A 16850-nucleotide genomic window follows, 5' to 3' on the forward strand; every position below is an offset into this window, starting at 1 on the left:
GTGCGCAGCGATTCCCACCCCCTCCGCTTTCTCGACCAATGAGAGGTGGCGTCGTAATTCGCCGCCACCCGGTCGTAGGTCACGTGACGGTGTCTCCCCGCCCTCTCATTTCCCTGCCTCCAGGTTCGGAGAAGATGGCGAAGGTCTCAGAGCTTTACGATGTCACTTGGGAAGGTAACTGCGGGCCGGGCGGGCGTGGAAAGACCAAAAGCCCTGGGAAGCGGTTCGGCAGTATCTGCTGCCCGTGGAGACGTGGATTCTCCCGTCTGTCGTAGGCGCTGGAGCTCTCTCTGGACGGGCCGCGCCGAGGTGGTGGCCAAGCTGGAGGGTGAGGCTGACCCCTTCCTTGGCCCAGCCTCCGACTGGAGTCTGCGGTGTTCCCCACCGCCGGTGCTCATCGATAGACTGACTGACTTATGTACCTCTGCGCCCGTACGGTGGCCCGGGGCAGCTTCCATTGTAAGGCGGGAGGGCTGTCGCGCATTTCGTGTGGCTGTCGGGCCGCGAAGAGGAGGCGGGATAGTCGCCTTCTGAAGCTTCCCTGCAGCCAGGAAATACAGGGCCTGTAAGGCCTTTTATTAAGTGTTCGTAAAGGTTACAACAACTCTGTGCAGTAAAGGGCTGTGAAAGATCCATAAAAAAAAATCTGATTTTTCTACGTGCCACTTTATATTTCGTTCTCTCTGCAGACCTGGGTCTCCGAATGCTCGTCTTCAGTCGCTGCCCCACTCCCCTTCAAAACCCACTTGGACTCCTAACGCAACTTTCTTCTCATTTTCTGACAGTAATTCCTTTTCCGAAAGGGAAAACAACTGGTTATCTCGGGCGTATGCTCAAGTGGGATGGACTTCTTTTTCCATCCTACTTTAATCTAAGGTGGAGTGTGTTCTTTAAATCTGGAAGCAGCCAAACTTTGATCCAATTCTATAAGAGACTTTTCTCTTAAAAACTTCAATGGGAAGCATGGTTAAGAGAAGAGGCTTGAGTTTCTCTAAGGCATGAAAGTTGTATAATTGAAATTTCTATTCCCATCATTTAACATTAGATTTTAACAGCTTATTTGTTTAGTGAATGCCTTCTTCAGATAAACAGTGACATAGTAACATGTGGGCTGAAAGTTATATTGACCATTTAATGGTGAATGTATCTATCCAGTATTACAAAATTGCAAACATATGGAAAAAGGGAAAATTCCTTTATACTTGAACTGAATTCAGTAATTTATTATTGGTTTTGTGGCCTCCAGCTCACTGTGAACAATATTTCTACCTGTATTTGGCAAATTCATTATATTAAAAGTATTAACTGCTTAGAGCTAGATGTTGGGTATATTAAATTAAGTAACACACAGTCCTCTTAAGAGTTCACAGTCTAATGGAGAGGACAGACCTGTAAAAATACATATTTTTAAAAGGCTTGTGTCAGGATATATGGTTAAGCTAGATGGTAGACATGTGGCTATTACTTGTAATGCTTTTTAAAAAATGATTCAAATATTTCTTATTTTTTAAAAGTGTTACTTTGCAGGTATGTTCAATATAGGTTTCTTGGATGATAGGAACAAGTAGGTGTGTATCATATCTACCAGAAGACAAGGTGATTTAAGTAGGTAACTTGGACCTTACCCTGTGATGATTCTAAGGAAAATGGATTTAGAATAAGAAATACTAACTACTTCACAGGTATGACTGAACAAAAGAGAAAGCATGTTAAAGGGCTTTTAAACAATTAAGTGCTTTATGAAAAAGATGATCCAGCTCCTGCCCAGGCCCCAGTTTTATCTTAACTATTACTCTTTTTTTTTTTTTAAAGATTTTATTTATTTACTTGAGAGAGAGACAGTGAGAGAGAGCATGAACGAGGAGAAGGTCAGAGAGTGAAGCAGACTCCCCATGGAGCTGGGAGTCTGATGCGGGACTCGATCCCGGGACTCCAGGATCATGACCTGAGCTGAAGGCAGTCGTCCAACCAACTGAGCCACCCAGGCGTCCCTTAACTATTACTCTTAACTATTATCTTAACCATTACTCTTAACTTACTCTGAACTGGCTATGCTGGCTTTTGTTGAATTCCCTAAATGTGTTCTACCCTTCTTTGTTTTAGGGCTGGACAGATGCTATTTCTTCCACTAGGAGTGTTTTTCCTTTCTTACCCTACTCTTGCTCCCATTATATATTTATCAGAATTTCCTTCCAAGGTCCCATACTTGAGAGAGCCTTCCTTGAACACCCTATCCTATCCCTCAGCTAAAAGTTTGTAAAAAGAAAAAAAAAAAAAGGCAACAAAATGTACCCCTGGCCCTTTAACTCTGTGTCCTCATACTATTGAAGTACTTATCCAGTTTGTTAAGTTTTAAAATTTTTTCTCCTAGAATGAACGGAGGGACCAGTTGTATCTTGTTCTTGCGCTAGACATTTTGGAGTTGCTCATTCATTTTTTGTTGACTAAGTGAATTGTTAATGACATTAATAATAAACATTAACAAATTCTCACAAAAAGATTATAAGCCATTTTTCTCATATTGGAAAAATTTCTATAGCATCTTAGGTAGATTTAGGTAGCTCACTTAATTCATCGGATATAGTTTGATTATTTGTAAAATGAAGGTTTCAGACCTTTTCAGGATCAGAGATCTATTTTAGGGGACTTTTAAAAAGTGTTCTAGATTTTTCTTTCAGAGACTTATAGTAACAAACTCATAGTAACAAATTTTTAGGATTTTAGAGGGTAGTAGAGGACTCTTAGAGATAACTATCTCTAAACTATTTGTTTAGACTTTCTTGGGAGGGCATGTCAGCTGGACCTGTGTCCTTCAGAATTCCATTGAATAGCTTCATGAATTAAGGTTGTGGAAATGACTTGTTCGATAAGTACTATGATTCTTATGATAGGAAAGTTTATCACATTTATAAAAGACCCATATGGAAAATCTAACACTCTTTTAATCTTTTGGGCTCTATCAAAAAAGTAGAATATATGGTTTACTTAACAACCAGTTGAAAATTAATGATGTTTATTAAAGAAGTTACTACTTAGGAGTTGGAGGTGGGAAGGCGAGTTGTAAGAAAGGTATATAGCCAAGTTTCTCAGAAATAGGATATTTGGCCAGGTTATAAATATGATGTCTAGCACAACGCCTGGCCTGTAATAGGTACTAAATGAATATTTGTTGTAAAAATAATTACAAAAATACTTACTGTCTCTACTTTATTCAGTCCTTCAAACATAATTTGTTTTCCATGCCCTCTCATTCGAGTAGTTTCTAGGGAGACCTAATGTCAGGTATAATGGATGTGGGTTTTGTTTGTTTGTTTGTTTGTTTTTTTATACACCTACAGTATGTTTGTTTTTGCAGATCACTCCATGAAACCTTCTTTCCTTGGTTTCATATAATATTATGACTCTTCTCTTCTTTTTCAGACCTTTCCTTTGTGAGTTCTCTATATCCATTTGCTCCTTGATTTTTAGTGTCTCTAAAGGTTCTTTTCTTAGCACTCTACTTAATGTGTTATTGGTGGTTATTAAACCTGAGATCAGTAGAATTCTGACTGATGGAGGGACAAGTTTTGTGTGGTCTTTGAATTCCCTGAAAATGTATGTAAAATTGAGTATACATAAACATGCACATATTTCTGGGAAAAGAAGGTTCAAAGGTTTCATCAAATTCAAAGAGTCTAAAATTCAAAGGTTAAATGCCTTCTGTGGGTGATCTCATTCACACTTAGCTTTACCTGTTGGGCTATATACTAAATAATGTGTTAATTAAATGCATATCTGCAGTACTTTGCAGCAGGCACTGTTCCAGTTCTTGAGCATACAGTGCTAAACAAAACAGTGCAGGATCTCAAATCTCATGGAACATACCCTGAGATTTCATTTCTAAGCTAAAGATTCATACTTTATATGTTTTGTGTATATGTTTTGTGAAGGTAATTTTTTTAAGGTAAGAGATAAGTTGGCACCTTGCTAGCCTAATTTGGGTTCAGCATATGGGCAAAGGAGGCAATGTAATGGATAAGATCTGTAAAACACTAAATAATTTATATTCCAGAGGCACTAATTCCTCTTTTAAAATAATCTGTGAGGTTGGGGCACCTGTTGATTAAGCGTCTCACTCCTGGATATGATCTCAGGGCCCTGCGATCAAGCCTTGGGTCACCGTCTGTGCTCAGTGCAGAGTCCGTTTGGGTTTCTGTCTCTAACTCCCTCTTCCTCTCCCTTCTAAGATTCTCTCTCTGTCAAATAAATAAATAAATATTTAAAAGAAAATTATCTGCCAGGTTGAAAGTGAATGTGGATTTAACACTGTAAATGAACCATGGTATAGGGGCTAGAGTTTGAGTTTTGAGAACTCATGCTGTGGATCTAAAGATAACATATGTTGTGATATGATAAGAGGTGTGTATTTGTTTTTTTGTCCCCAGTTCCTGTCACAGAGCTCCAAAACACTTGAAATTTCCTGAATGATAGAGTTGATAGGAACAGCTTCGTTTTTTTAAAGATTTTTATTGATTTATTTGACAGAGAAAGATCACAAGTAGGCAGAGAAACAGGCAGAGAGAAGAGGAAGCAGGCTCCCTACTGAGCAGAGAGCCTGATGCGGGGCTCGATCCCAGGACCCTGGGATCATGACCTGAGCCAAAGGCAGAGACTTTAACCCACTGAGCCACCCAGGTGCCCCAGGAACAGATTTTTTTACATGTAATCTTTTTTCTCGGTTTCCAACACAAGAACCTTTAAGACCTTTGGAGTTTCTAGAACAAGGGTATATTTTTGTCTGCTAATGAGACTATTGGTAGCTGCTTGCTTCAGGTTGGGGGCATCATCCAAAAGACCAAGGCAAGACTGAAACTTTTTAGTCTTATCCCTTGACTTCCTGGGAGGGGAGATCATCTGGAAATCAGTCATGCCAGTGGAATGAAACCCACATAAAGCTCCTTAAGCTATGGCGTTTGGAGAACTTCCAGGTTGGTAAGCACATCAAGGTACTGGGATGGAGGACTTACTTAAAGAGCATGAAAGTTCCTCTGCTTCCTTCCCTCTTGCCCCCTTCACTTTGCCCCATGTACTTTCTCCATTTGGCTATTCCTGAGTTTTATTTTTTATAATAAACCTATGATAATAAGTGAAGCACTTATCTGAGTTCCTTGAGGCATTCTTGGAAACCTAAGGAGGAGGGGTTGTGAGAACCCCAGACTATTTTTTTTTTTTTTAAGATTTTATGTATTTATTTGAGGGAGAGGGAGATCATAGAGGGAGAGAGGGAAGCTGACTTAAAGCCGAGCAGAGAGCCTGATGCAGGGCTTGATCAGGACCCTGAGATCATGACCTGAGCCAAAGGCAGATGCTTAACCAACTCAGCCACCCAGGCTCCCTGAAGCCCAGATTTTATAGCCAATTGGTCAGAAATGTTGGTGGCCCTGACTTTTGATTGCTATCTAAAGTAGGGGCAGTTTTGTGCGACTGAGCCCTTAACCTGTGGGGTATGAATGACCTACTTTTATTTATTTATTTATTTATTTTTAAATTTTATTTTCAGCATAACAGTATTCATTATTTTTGCACCACATCCAGTGCTCCATGCAATCCGTGCCCTCTCTAATACCCACCACCTGGTACCCCAACCTCCCACCCCCTGCCCCTTCAAAACCCTCAGATTGTTTTTCAGAGTCCATAGTCTCTCATGGTTCACCTCCCCTTCCAACTTCCCCCAACTCCCTTCTCCTCTCTAACTCCCCATGTCCTTCATGCTATTTGTTATGCTCCACAAATAAGTGAAACCATATGATATTTGACTCTCTCTGCTTGACTTCTTTCACTCAGCATATTTATTTATTTTTATCTGTTCACTTTCTCTTCAGCCTGGTAAGAATCAGTTCAAGGTTATTTTCCGTGCAGAGTGAAAGTCGAGCTGATTTCTAGTTGTCAGTAGAAGGAATTAACTGTTAATTTGATTTTGTAAGACCATTTAGGATCTATTTTTGGTGGGTTTTTATTTTTTTGTTTGTTTTTTAGACTTTGAGTTATAGGGGCTCAGATAATGTCTATCAAAGTAACGAAAATCCTTTGTGGTGCTTTTATACTTAGTCTCCAGAGGCTTAGCATATTGTTTACTTAACTCCTGTACAACAACAATTTAACTGTTTAAATCTGTTCTATATCTGTGTCTGTAGAAGGAAGAAGTTGGTACTTCAGACAAGTGAATATGTTGGAATTTCAGAGATAGGAGTAAGAAAGCATATATATGATTGGTGAATTGGACAGTTCATTCTATTGTAACTATATGAAAAAGATCTTTTGTTTACTGGATTAGGTACTCTTTCTTTTTCCTTGTTATTATTCCTGCTGTTGTCAATATGCTGTGCATTAAAACTCCTCAGTTTCCTCTTGCTTTATAATATACAGAATTGTTCTTGTGACTCTTCTTTTTTCTAGCGCTTTTTACCTTTACATTTTTCTTTTCATTTATTATTATATAGAGAATTGAAAGATTTCCTTTGTTCTGAATCTTTTGCTGTTTATTTTCTTGCATGGTTGTGTATCTTTATACATTACATCTACTTTGGTAATGTTATTAAGGAAGTTTTGGAATGACTTCCCTTTCAGTGCCGATAGCCTAATATGATCCCCTGATGAAATTTTACATTCTGGAGTGAGTAGGAATTTCAGGAGTACTTTGGATTTTTGAGATTTCTGTGTATAATTGTGTGTGTGTGTGTGTGTGTGTGTGTGTGTATGTATGTATGTGTTTCCCCTGGGAAAATTATCCCTAGCTTTTATCAAGTTCAGAGAGTTGTCTGTAACTTCAAAAAGTTAAGATCCATAGTTGCTGAAAGGGTTAGAGAATCTTTGTAGGAGGCCATTCATCACTTTTATGTTTGTAACATTAGTTTTAATGTCTTTTTAATCTTCTAAAGGATCTGTTGCTCCCATTAAATTGATTTTCTGCTCTATGAATTTTGACATACCAAAGACCTATATTAGTGTGACTTTGTTTTCTCTACCTGATAAGTCGATTTCAACTTCATTATCAGTTTTTTGAGTTATCAAATATATATAATAACACTTTATTTTTTCAGAAATGCGAGATAAAATGAGAAAATGGAGAGAAGAAAACTCACGAAACAGTGAGCAAATTGTGGAAGTTGGAGAGGAATTAATTAATGAATATGCTTCTAAGCTTGGGGATGATAGTAAGTTCTTTTATTCTTGCTCTGTTCATGTTCTGTTTTGGTCTTTAGGTCTTTTTCTTTTTTTCAGATACCTTTTTATTATGTTTTTCCTGCTGTTTATATCAATCTATGATTTGTCCCTTCTTTTAAAAAAACTTCTCAGGATATCTAATGGTACATTATTTTGAGAAGGACTTCTAATTGCTGGTTGTAGTGAAGCAATCAAATAAGCATTTTTCTTTTAAAGTTCATAGCAATAGTTCTGATGTGGTCAAAATGTATTTCATAAAGAATTTTTTAGAAGAGCAATAGTATTAAATAATAGTAATTTTTTTAACCTTATAAGGTATTAACATATTTTATATTACTAAAAGCATATAAAGATGCTTTCTTAATCCTAGATATGCAATAAATCAATTTTCAGTTGCAAGTAATGTTCTCTAAGATATCAGAAACAAGAAGAATATCTAATTTCTGTTGGGAGGTTTTACATTAAATGCAGTTGTTTTTCTCTTTGTCTAGTTTGGATCATATATGAGCAAGTGATGATTGCAGCTCTAGATTATGGTCGAGATGACTTGGCATTGGTAGGTATTTAAACTAATTTTATTTTATTTTATTTTAAATTTGCTACATGAATTACAAGTAGCTAAGACTTAGTACATGGCTTATATTTGAATGTTCTTATAGGTCATTTTCATTGCTACCCTTAAGAGTAGGGGAGACTAACCAGGTACTTTGGGAGAGGGATTGTTCTTAAATCTTTTTAATAATCTTGGGAATTGAAGAATTTGAATTAGTTGGTGAAGGTTATTTAGTTAAGAGGTGAATTATGCTATTGTAGTGTTTAAAATAAGAACCAGATAGTTTAAAACAAGTTTATCTTTTGGGTTGTTGACATAACAAAGAGAGTCACTGACATGATGATTTGACTTATTTTTCAACTTTATGATGGCGTGAAAGTAATACACATTCAAGTAGAAACTATACTTTGAATTTTGGTCTTTTCCTAGGCTAATGATATAGGTGGTAGGATACTTTCTCATGATGCTGGACAGTGGCAGTGGGCTATACTTCCCAGTCAGCAATGAAAATCACATGGGTAAACAACTGATAAACTTACTACCATTCTATACCTATACAGCCATTCTGTTTTTCACTTTCAGTACAATATTTAGTAAATTTATTATAAAATGGGCTTTGTGTTAGATGATTTTGCCCAACTATAGGCTATAATAAGTGTTCTGATCATGTGTAAGGGAAGCTAGGCTAAGCTATGCTGTTTGGTAGATTAGGTGTATTAAATGCATTTTTGGCTTTCAGTATTTTGAACTTACCATGGGTTTATTGGGATGTAACCGTGTCATAAGTGGAAGATCTATATATAATGTTAAATATTTCTTTTGCAATGTTGTAAATATATCTCTTAAATTATTAGAAAATCCCAACGTGCAGAACATGACTTAAAATACTAATACTACTTTTAAAATAAAAGAATGATAATAGCTATATTTTTGAACACATGTGAAAGACACTGTACTAAATGCTTTATATCATACTTTATTTAATCTTCACAGTTACTCCTTGATTTAGGCTTGATGCTATCATACTCATTTCATAAACCAAGAACTGGAGGTGTTGGTTTTTTTGTTCTATTGTTTTATAATCCTGAATTCTTAAGTACTACTTCATGCTACTTCCTCATTTAAATCAAAAAGAAAGTACATGCAAACAGAAAATAGAAATAGCAGGAGAACATATGCATATCCGAATTAGCATTGATTTTTCCCAAGGTAATTATGTTATGTTGGCTATACATCTAATTTTGGTGGAGTTGCTAGTAATTAAAAAAAAAAAAAATCTGTAAAACCTTTTAGATTACTTTCAGAACCTATGAAATTGTTTGTTTGTTTATCTATTTATTTATTTATATAAGCTGGGAAGGTTAAAAGGAGAGGGAGAGAGAAAATCTCAAGCATGCTCTATATTCAGTGTAGAGCCCAACCTGGGGCTCGATCCCATGACCCCGAGATCATGACCTGAGCTGAAATCAAGAGTTACGCTTAACCAACTTTGCCCTAAAATAGTCTTTTCCATATTCACAGAGGTGGCAGCTCACATCTTAATGGAAATACTGAGTTATTTTTTAAGTAAACAAATGCCATTTGATAAAGTAGGAGAATCAAATTATATAATACTGATAACCCAAGCAGGAGATCAAATAAAATGGTAGCTTTTTTGGTAACACAGATTTTTTTTTTTTTTAAATGTTCAGAATTTCTACACGGCTTGATTGACCAAACAGTATGAGTTTCGTGTGATGTCAAAGAAATAAGCAAACATCATCTTCAGTTTTGACTAACTTGAATATTTTTCTTACTGTGGCAGATTTTTAGCAACATACTTGGAAGCTGTACTTCCAAGATCGTGTTATAACTTTATTACTAATTAATAGTATCTTCATTAGTGAAGGTATTTTTTTTTTGTCACTTATGCTTTTGGGCACTAGAATGGACCATTTTTATAATCCTCAACCTTTCTAGTGCTTCCAAGACTCTTAAAATCCTCATATGTTACTAAGAACATGGTTGGTGCTCAAAATATTTATTTATTGAAGTTGATGGGTGAATTATGGATATCTCCCAAAGGAGATTGGCACTCTATAAATTTGGTGTCTATGTTTTATGACCCCAAATCATGGTGTGTGTACTGACAAAATTACTGATTAATACATGATTTCAACAGGGCATACAGTGTTATAGTATTTGCGGGACTTGAGAGTACTGTCAAAGAGCTTAATTTTTATCAAGAGAATGCTTAGATAATAGAAACTAAAAGTCAGGAAATTATAAACGTTTAAGTTGGGCCTAATACATTATGGAAGCAATTGTGAAGGAGGAGTAATATGGCAGTATCTGAAGAGTTATTAGTATATCCCATGATCAGCTTATTTTCCCAGTTAATATCATGATCAGTCTTGAGAACTAATTGTTGCTCCCATTGTAATTTCAGAGTTCTTCTTTTACCCCATTATTCATTACCAATTAATTTCACTTCATATTAGAGAACGCTAATGAAATGATTTAAGAAGATATACTGAAGACTATATAGACCATTCCTTGTAACCCACTTAGTGTATGTAATGTGATCACTACTCCTTAAGTCTTTTTTACCAATTATTTTTACAGTTTTGTCTTCAGGAGTTGAGAAGACAGTTCCCTGGCAGTCACAGAGTCAAGAGGCTAACTGGCATGAGATTTGAAGCCATGGAAAGGTAACTGAATCTTAGAAACAGTATAATCCCATTTAAAATAGCAAACATGGGGTCTAGATATAGGTCTTCCTACCCCCATGACAACATCATTAATTGTGTAAGACTTTTTGCTACTGAGCTTCGGAATAGTGCCAGAGTGCTTCTCAGCATAAATCTTGCCAATTACTCCCAATAAATAGGATTTGACATTGGAGCACAATTCATTTACTATCTCTGGCCTAGTGAAATGGGATCATGTTTTGCAGTAAGGGTTGGTTTTATATCCTCTTTCTAGGATTTATTAGTTGTTTATCTGGCACATTATTTAACTTATTTAAGCCTTTTAGCCTTATTCCTCTGCAAAATGAGAATATCACCAACTTATCAGGGTTGTTTTAGGAATTTGTAATGACATATGTGTGCTACCCTTTCAGGTATTCAAGGTATAGAAGTTACTTTTTTAAATGAGATATAATTGACATTGTATTAGTTTCAGGTATATGACATGATTTGATATCTCTGTATATTGTGAAATGATTATTACCACAGTAAGTTTAGTTGACATCCATCACCATACGTTGTTAAAATGTTTATTCTTATGAGAACTTTTAAGATTTATTCTTTTAGCAACTTTGAGGTACACAACACAGTATTGTTAACTATGGTAACTATGCTGTACCCATGACTTACTTTATAACTGGAAATTTGTACCTTTTGAGCACTGTTACCTGTTTTGCCCACCTCCGTCGCCCACCTCTGGCAGCCACTAATCTGTTTTCTGTATCTATGAGTTTATGTTCTTTTCCACATATGAGTGAGATCTTGTAGTATTTGTCTTTCTCTATTATATTTAGCATATGCCCTCAAGGGTTGTTGTCTTAAATGACAGAATTTTTTTCTCTTTTATGGCTGAATAATATTCCATTATATCAGACTACTTTATCTGCTTGTCTGTCAATGGGCACTTAGGTTGTTTCCATGTATTGGTTACTGCAAATAATGCTGCAATGAACATGAGCTTGGAAATACCTTTTCAGGATAGTGATTTTGTTTCTTTTGGTTAAATACCCAGAAGTGGAAATGTTGGATCCAATGGTCGTTCTATTTTGAATTTTTTAAGGGACCTCCATAGTGTCTATGCCAATTTACACTCCCATCAGCAATGCACAAGGGTTTTCTTTTCTCTGCATCCTTGCCAGCACTTATTATGTCTTGTCTTTTTGATAATAGCCATTCTATTATGTGTGAGGTAATAGCTCTTTGTGGTTTTTATTTTCGTTTCCCTGTTGATTACTGATGTTCACACCTTTTCATGTACCTGTTTGCCATCTGTATGTCTTCCGTGGAAGTGTCTGTTAAGTTCCTCTGCCTCTTTTTACTTAGATTTTTATTTATTTATTGCCATTGATTGTATGATATCTTTTATGTGTATTGGATATTTACCCTTTAGCAAATATTTGCAGTTATCAGATGATTTGCAAATATTTTTTCCAATTCCATAGGTTGTCTTTTCATTTTGTTGAATGTTTTCTTTGTTGTACAGAAGCTTTTTAGTTTGATATAGTCACAGTTCTTTATTTTTGCTCTTGTTAGCTTTTGCTCTTGGTGTCAAATCTAAAAAATCATCACTGAGATTAGCATCAGAGAGCTTACCACCTATGTTTTCTTCTAGGAGTTTTACTATTTCAGGTCTTAATGTTGATGTCTTTAATCCATTTTGAGTTGATTTTTGTGTGTGGTATAAAGATGGTGGCCCAGTTTTTATTTTTTTGCATGTCCAGTTTTCCCAACACCATTAACTGAGGAAACTATCCTTCTCCCATTGTATACTTTTAGCTTCTGTTTTATAAATTAATTGGCCATGTATGTTTGGGTTTGTTTCTGGATTTCCTGTTGTTACATTAATTTATATGTTACATTAATTTATGTTGTTACGCCAGGACCTTAATGTTTTGATTACGATACCATTGTGATAAATAGTTTGAAAACAAGAAGTGTGATGTTTCCAGCCTTGTTCTTATTGCTCAGATGGCTTTGGATATTTAGGGTTTTTTTGTGGTTCCATGCAAATTTTGGGATTGTTCTAGTTCTGTGGGAAATGCCATTGGAATTTTGATAGGGATTGTACAGAATCTTTACATTACTTTAGGTAGTATGAAAGTGTTACCAGTATTCTTCCAATCCATGAGCATGAATATCTTTTGATTTTTCTCAGTTTCTTTCATCAGTGTTTTACTTTGATGTTTTAGGTAAGACAGAGTTAATTTGTACCTCAGTTAATAGTAGCTTTTAGTAAGTAGAATGTACTGATATAATTTTTCTTAATCCCTTTATTCCTTATCTTTTGGTTTATTGTGTTTGTGTATATGTACAGTTTAATCTCAATGGATCATCTCTGTAAGCAAGCGAAAAGCATAAAGAAAAAGAAATAAAATATTATTTTAGGTTAGCTGGAAGTAATTTGAATCAAAGAACAGAAGGAAAGGAAAAGGAAAGGAAAGAAGGAAAAAAAAATTTCTAGACCATTCTTAAAATGTGTGAATAGCCAAACACATTCCAGAGTCCAGAATGAATGGTTTTTTTCCTTTTTTTCTGTTTTTTACTTATTTAAATTCAGTTAGCCAACATAAAGTACATCATTAGTTTTTGATGTAGTGTTCAGTGATTTATTAGTTGCATGTAGCACCCAGTGCTATGATGAATGATTTTTAAAATTAACTTGTAAAGGTTTGAGAGGTACTGGTTCTCAAAGCACACATTTTAATAGTTACTATCTCTCTACCCACCTTCCAACCATACAAACAATTGATATGGTAACAATAATTTATTCTTAAATCAAGTGTCCTAAGACACTTACCGAACTCTAATTCTCTAAGTCTTACTCTTTCATTGAAACTGATGTAGTCATTTTACTCAGTAAGGTTTTGCTGGGTTTTTTTTCCAACAGAGTGACTACTATGTGTCTTCATGACACAGGACCATTAATGATTGATTTTCATGCATAGTTGTGTGAATTAGAGTGATCTGTGGCATTGTAAAAAAAATTGCTAGTTGCCTATTTGCCACTTCACTGAGATCACTTTGTTAGGGGTATAATCCAGATCCTTCTTTTAAAAGAAACCCTGCAGGAGAACAGATAAGTAGGTTTGAGAACATTGCTGACTAGAGGTAAAATCTTGAGGACCTTCAGTGTATTAGGATTCTCTGAAGAAACAGAACTAAGAGGATATTGCTGTACATATATAGGGGTGAGAGGAGGGAAGGAGGATATATAGGGAAAGATTTATTATGAAGCAGTTATGGGGGCTGAGCAGTCCTAGAATTAGTGCTATAGTTCAGTCTGCATCCAAGTCCAAAGGCCTGAGAACCAAGGGAGTCGATGGTATAAATTCCAGACGGAGGGCAGGAGAAGATGAGATGAGATGTCCCAGCTCAAGTAGTGAGGCAGTAGAAAGGGGTGAATAACTCTCTGCACTGCAGTTGTTTTATTCAAACTCTCAGGGAGTTGGGTAATGTCCACCCACGTTGGGGAAGGCTGTTTCACTGTGTCCACAGATTCAAATGCTAATCTCACCTGGAAATATCCTCAGATAAACCCAGGAATAATATTTAATCTTGACACCATATGGCTAGTCAAGTTGATCGATCACACACAGGAAAACTAACCATATAGTCAGTTTTTATAGAACTTACTATTTTTTAGTTACAGTAAAACAAATATATTTAAATATAAGATAAGATATTAATGCTTTACGTGTATAGTTTTTTTTTAAAGATTTTATCTATTTATTTGAGGGAGAGAGAGCGCATAAGCTGGAGAGAGGGCAGAGGGAGAAGGAGAAGCAAATTCTGCTGAGCAGGGATTCTGACACAAGGCTTGATCCCAGGACCCAGAGATCATGACCTGAGGTGAAGGCAGATGCTTAAGTGACTGAGCCACCCAGGTACCCCTATATGTATATTCTCTGAATGACTATAAAAAGAATGTAGGTTTTCTAATAAAATGTCCCCAAACCTAGAAAACTATTAAAACTCAGGTTATTATTATATTAAAGAAATGAATGGTTTCCTACCATCTTCTGTTATTCCCAGTGTGTTTGCCAGAGGTTATGTACTTGGAAAAGATTCCCAGGGGATTCTCACGTACTGTGTCGTGTGAGAACCCTTGCTATATAACATTTATTTTGACCTTATTTATATACTTCATTGTTTTGTTTTATTAATATTAAATGATTTTATTTTAGGTTTCCCCATTTAGTTGCAGGTTTCTTCGAGGCTAACATACTTTCTATATTACCATGTATTTGAGGTCCAAACTAATTTTTTGAACTACCCAACTCTGATTGACTTAGTGTGTAGTGATGCTGTTTGGCCTTCATATGGTATGAACACATTTACAAATTAAGTCTGCTTTTATTTTTCTCAGTTGTCTGCTATAGTTAAAATATTCTTACCTACTAGCATGATCATAATCACAAAGAGGCTTGGGGCAGTATTCAGTTAAAAGGTCATTATGATGTAGAATATTCATATATTGAATATCATTAAGAGAAAAATATAAAATTAAAAATTCTCTTAGGAAACTTATGAGTAGATCTCAAGAATATAGCTGTTGCTTCTAGCTTTAGAAACATTGCTGTGAAAATTTTTGAACATTGTTTTTGTTTTCTTTAAAGATCTGTGTCTAGAAATGGAGAAATTGATTGGAATAGAGTTGGGGTTATGGATCTATAAGGAAGGAATTTCAGAATCAGTTATTTCCTTATACCCTAAACAAGATTCCCAAATATACAAGAGTATATGATGTTCTTTATGTGATTTCTGATATATCCTTTCCCTTCATTCCCTATCGCATAATGTTTATTTTGCCTTGTTAGACATATGCTGAAATACTTGTTTTTTTTTTTTTCTCATTGATAAATTGTTAACTATTTCCTTTATAAGATCATAACCCAGCAGAATGTATTGCAGGTGTATATTTAACAGGTGCTTAATGAATTGAACTGAACCAGCTCAACTAAGAAAAGCTATCATAAGTATTCAATAAAGGAAAATTAAATCACAGGTCATTTACTTGTGAATTTGTTTGTTAAAATTAAACTTGTTCTTATGCTTTATTGACTGTAATTCTAGGCATACTTAGGACCACAAAGGTATCTGTGTTGCTAATTTTAACCTTTGTATTTAGGCGAAATAGAATCAGTGCATTTTTGTTTATCTCTTTTTTTTTGTTGTTATTCTTGAATCAGTATATTTTTGAAGTAAGTTTTTCTATAAATACCTTCCTTATACATGAATTTTTTTGTAAAAAATGATACGGTAGCAAATATCTACTGTTACGTGAACATCAGAAGCGACTTGGATTGTAATTGTAAATGCATTTAAAGTCCTGCCAGTTTGATCTTTTTCTGTATTTACTATTTGTCACTAAAATTTGAAGTAATGATTCTTGAATTTTTTTTCTTTTTAAATAGATATGATGATGCTATACAACTATATGATAGAATTTTACAAGAAGATCCAACTAACACTGTAAGTAAACTGAATTGTCCTGAAGATTATTTAAATTTTGGTTTAAAAAGTGAAATTAATTCAGTTTTTAAAATAATGGAAAAATACACATGATACCAGTTTTATCTTTTTAAATTCTTTATGTTGAGCTACATTTTTAAAAGAGATCTAACACTCTTCAGTGAAATTTGACTCATAGGATATCTTATTAGAAACTAGTGGGAATTTAGAAAGAAATAATTCTATGTGTTTGTAATAAACACCAGCAGAGCTCAGTAGTTTTGTAATATTTTGAGGTTTATGATAAAATAACTTTTTTGGGTAGTTATATTTTAGTTCTCAATGAAAAATGAAAGAAATCATGATAGTAGTTAGTATATGGAATTAATAAAGGTGTTTTGATTTGATTTTGCTTTTTTCTACCTTCTACTTGGATAGGAACATGTAAATGTATCTGTAATATACATGTATATGTATATACATATATGTATAAATGTGTAAAGAAGAAATATGTATATTGTGTTTCCCATAAGATACATCTTTACTTTATCCTGATTTAAACAAATACATCAGTATTTGGGCAGATTATTTGTTCCAAATATACTTATGTAGCAATATTTGTCTTAAAAATACTCTGAAGATTTTTTTTCGTTTTGAGAACATTTTAGTTTACTATTTTTGCATAATGGCCTTCTTCAGACTTACCTTTTACTCAGCGAAAAGTTAGATTTTAGATAACATATCAGGCATTTTAATGTTTTTATTTTTTTTTATGTCCATGCACACATATGCCTACTAAAAGAAAATCGTATTTTTAAAATTTTTAAACAAAAACCAGTTTGAGTTTGTTCTTTTATAGAAAGAGATATTGTTATATTAACATAACACAAACACATGAAAGTTTTTTTCTTACT

General features: G+C 34.9%; 1 protein-coding gene across 1 annotated transcript in view; it reads left to right on the forward strand.

The window, feature by feature from the left end:
• The first annotated feature begins 83 nt into the window (after positions 1–83).
• Positions 84–16850, forward strand: part of EMC2 (ER membrane protein complex subunit 2) — a 42532-nt gene continuing 25765 nt past the window's right edge. Inside the window, exons 1-5 of the mRNA XM_013045213.1 lie at positions 84–174; positions 7080–7193; positions 7695–7759; positions 10361–10446; positions 15900–15957. Coding sequence (XP_012900667.1) covers positions 135–174; positions 7080–7193; positions 7695–7759; positions 10361–10446; positions 15900–15957 — 363 coding nt within the window. The 5' untranslated portion in view covers positions 84–134. The remainder of the gene's footprint in view (positions 175–7079; positions 7194–7694; positions 7760–10360; positions 10447–15899; positions 15958–16850) is intronic.

Source organism: Mustela putorius, unplaced genomic scaffold, assembly GCF_011764305.1.
Source record: "Mustela putorius furo isolate JIRA1106 unplaced genomic scaffold, ASM1176430v1.1 tig00000228_pilon_pilon_pilon, whole genome shotgun sequence".
NCBI classification, from domain to species: Eukaryota; Metazoa; Chordata; class Mammalia; order Carnivora; family Mustelidae; genus Mustela; species Mustela putorius.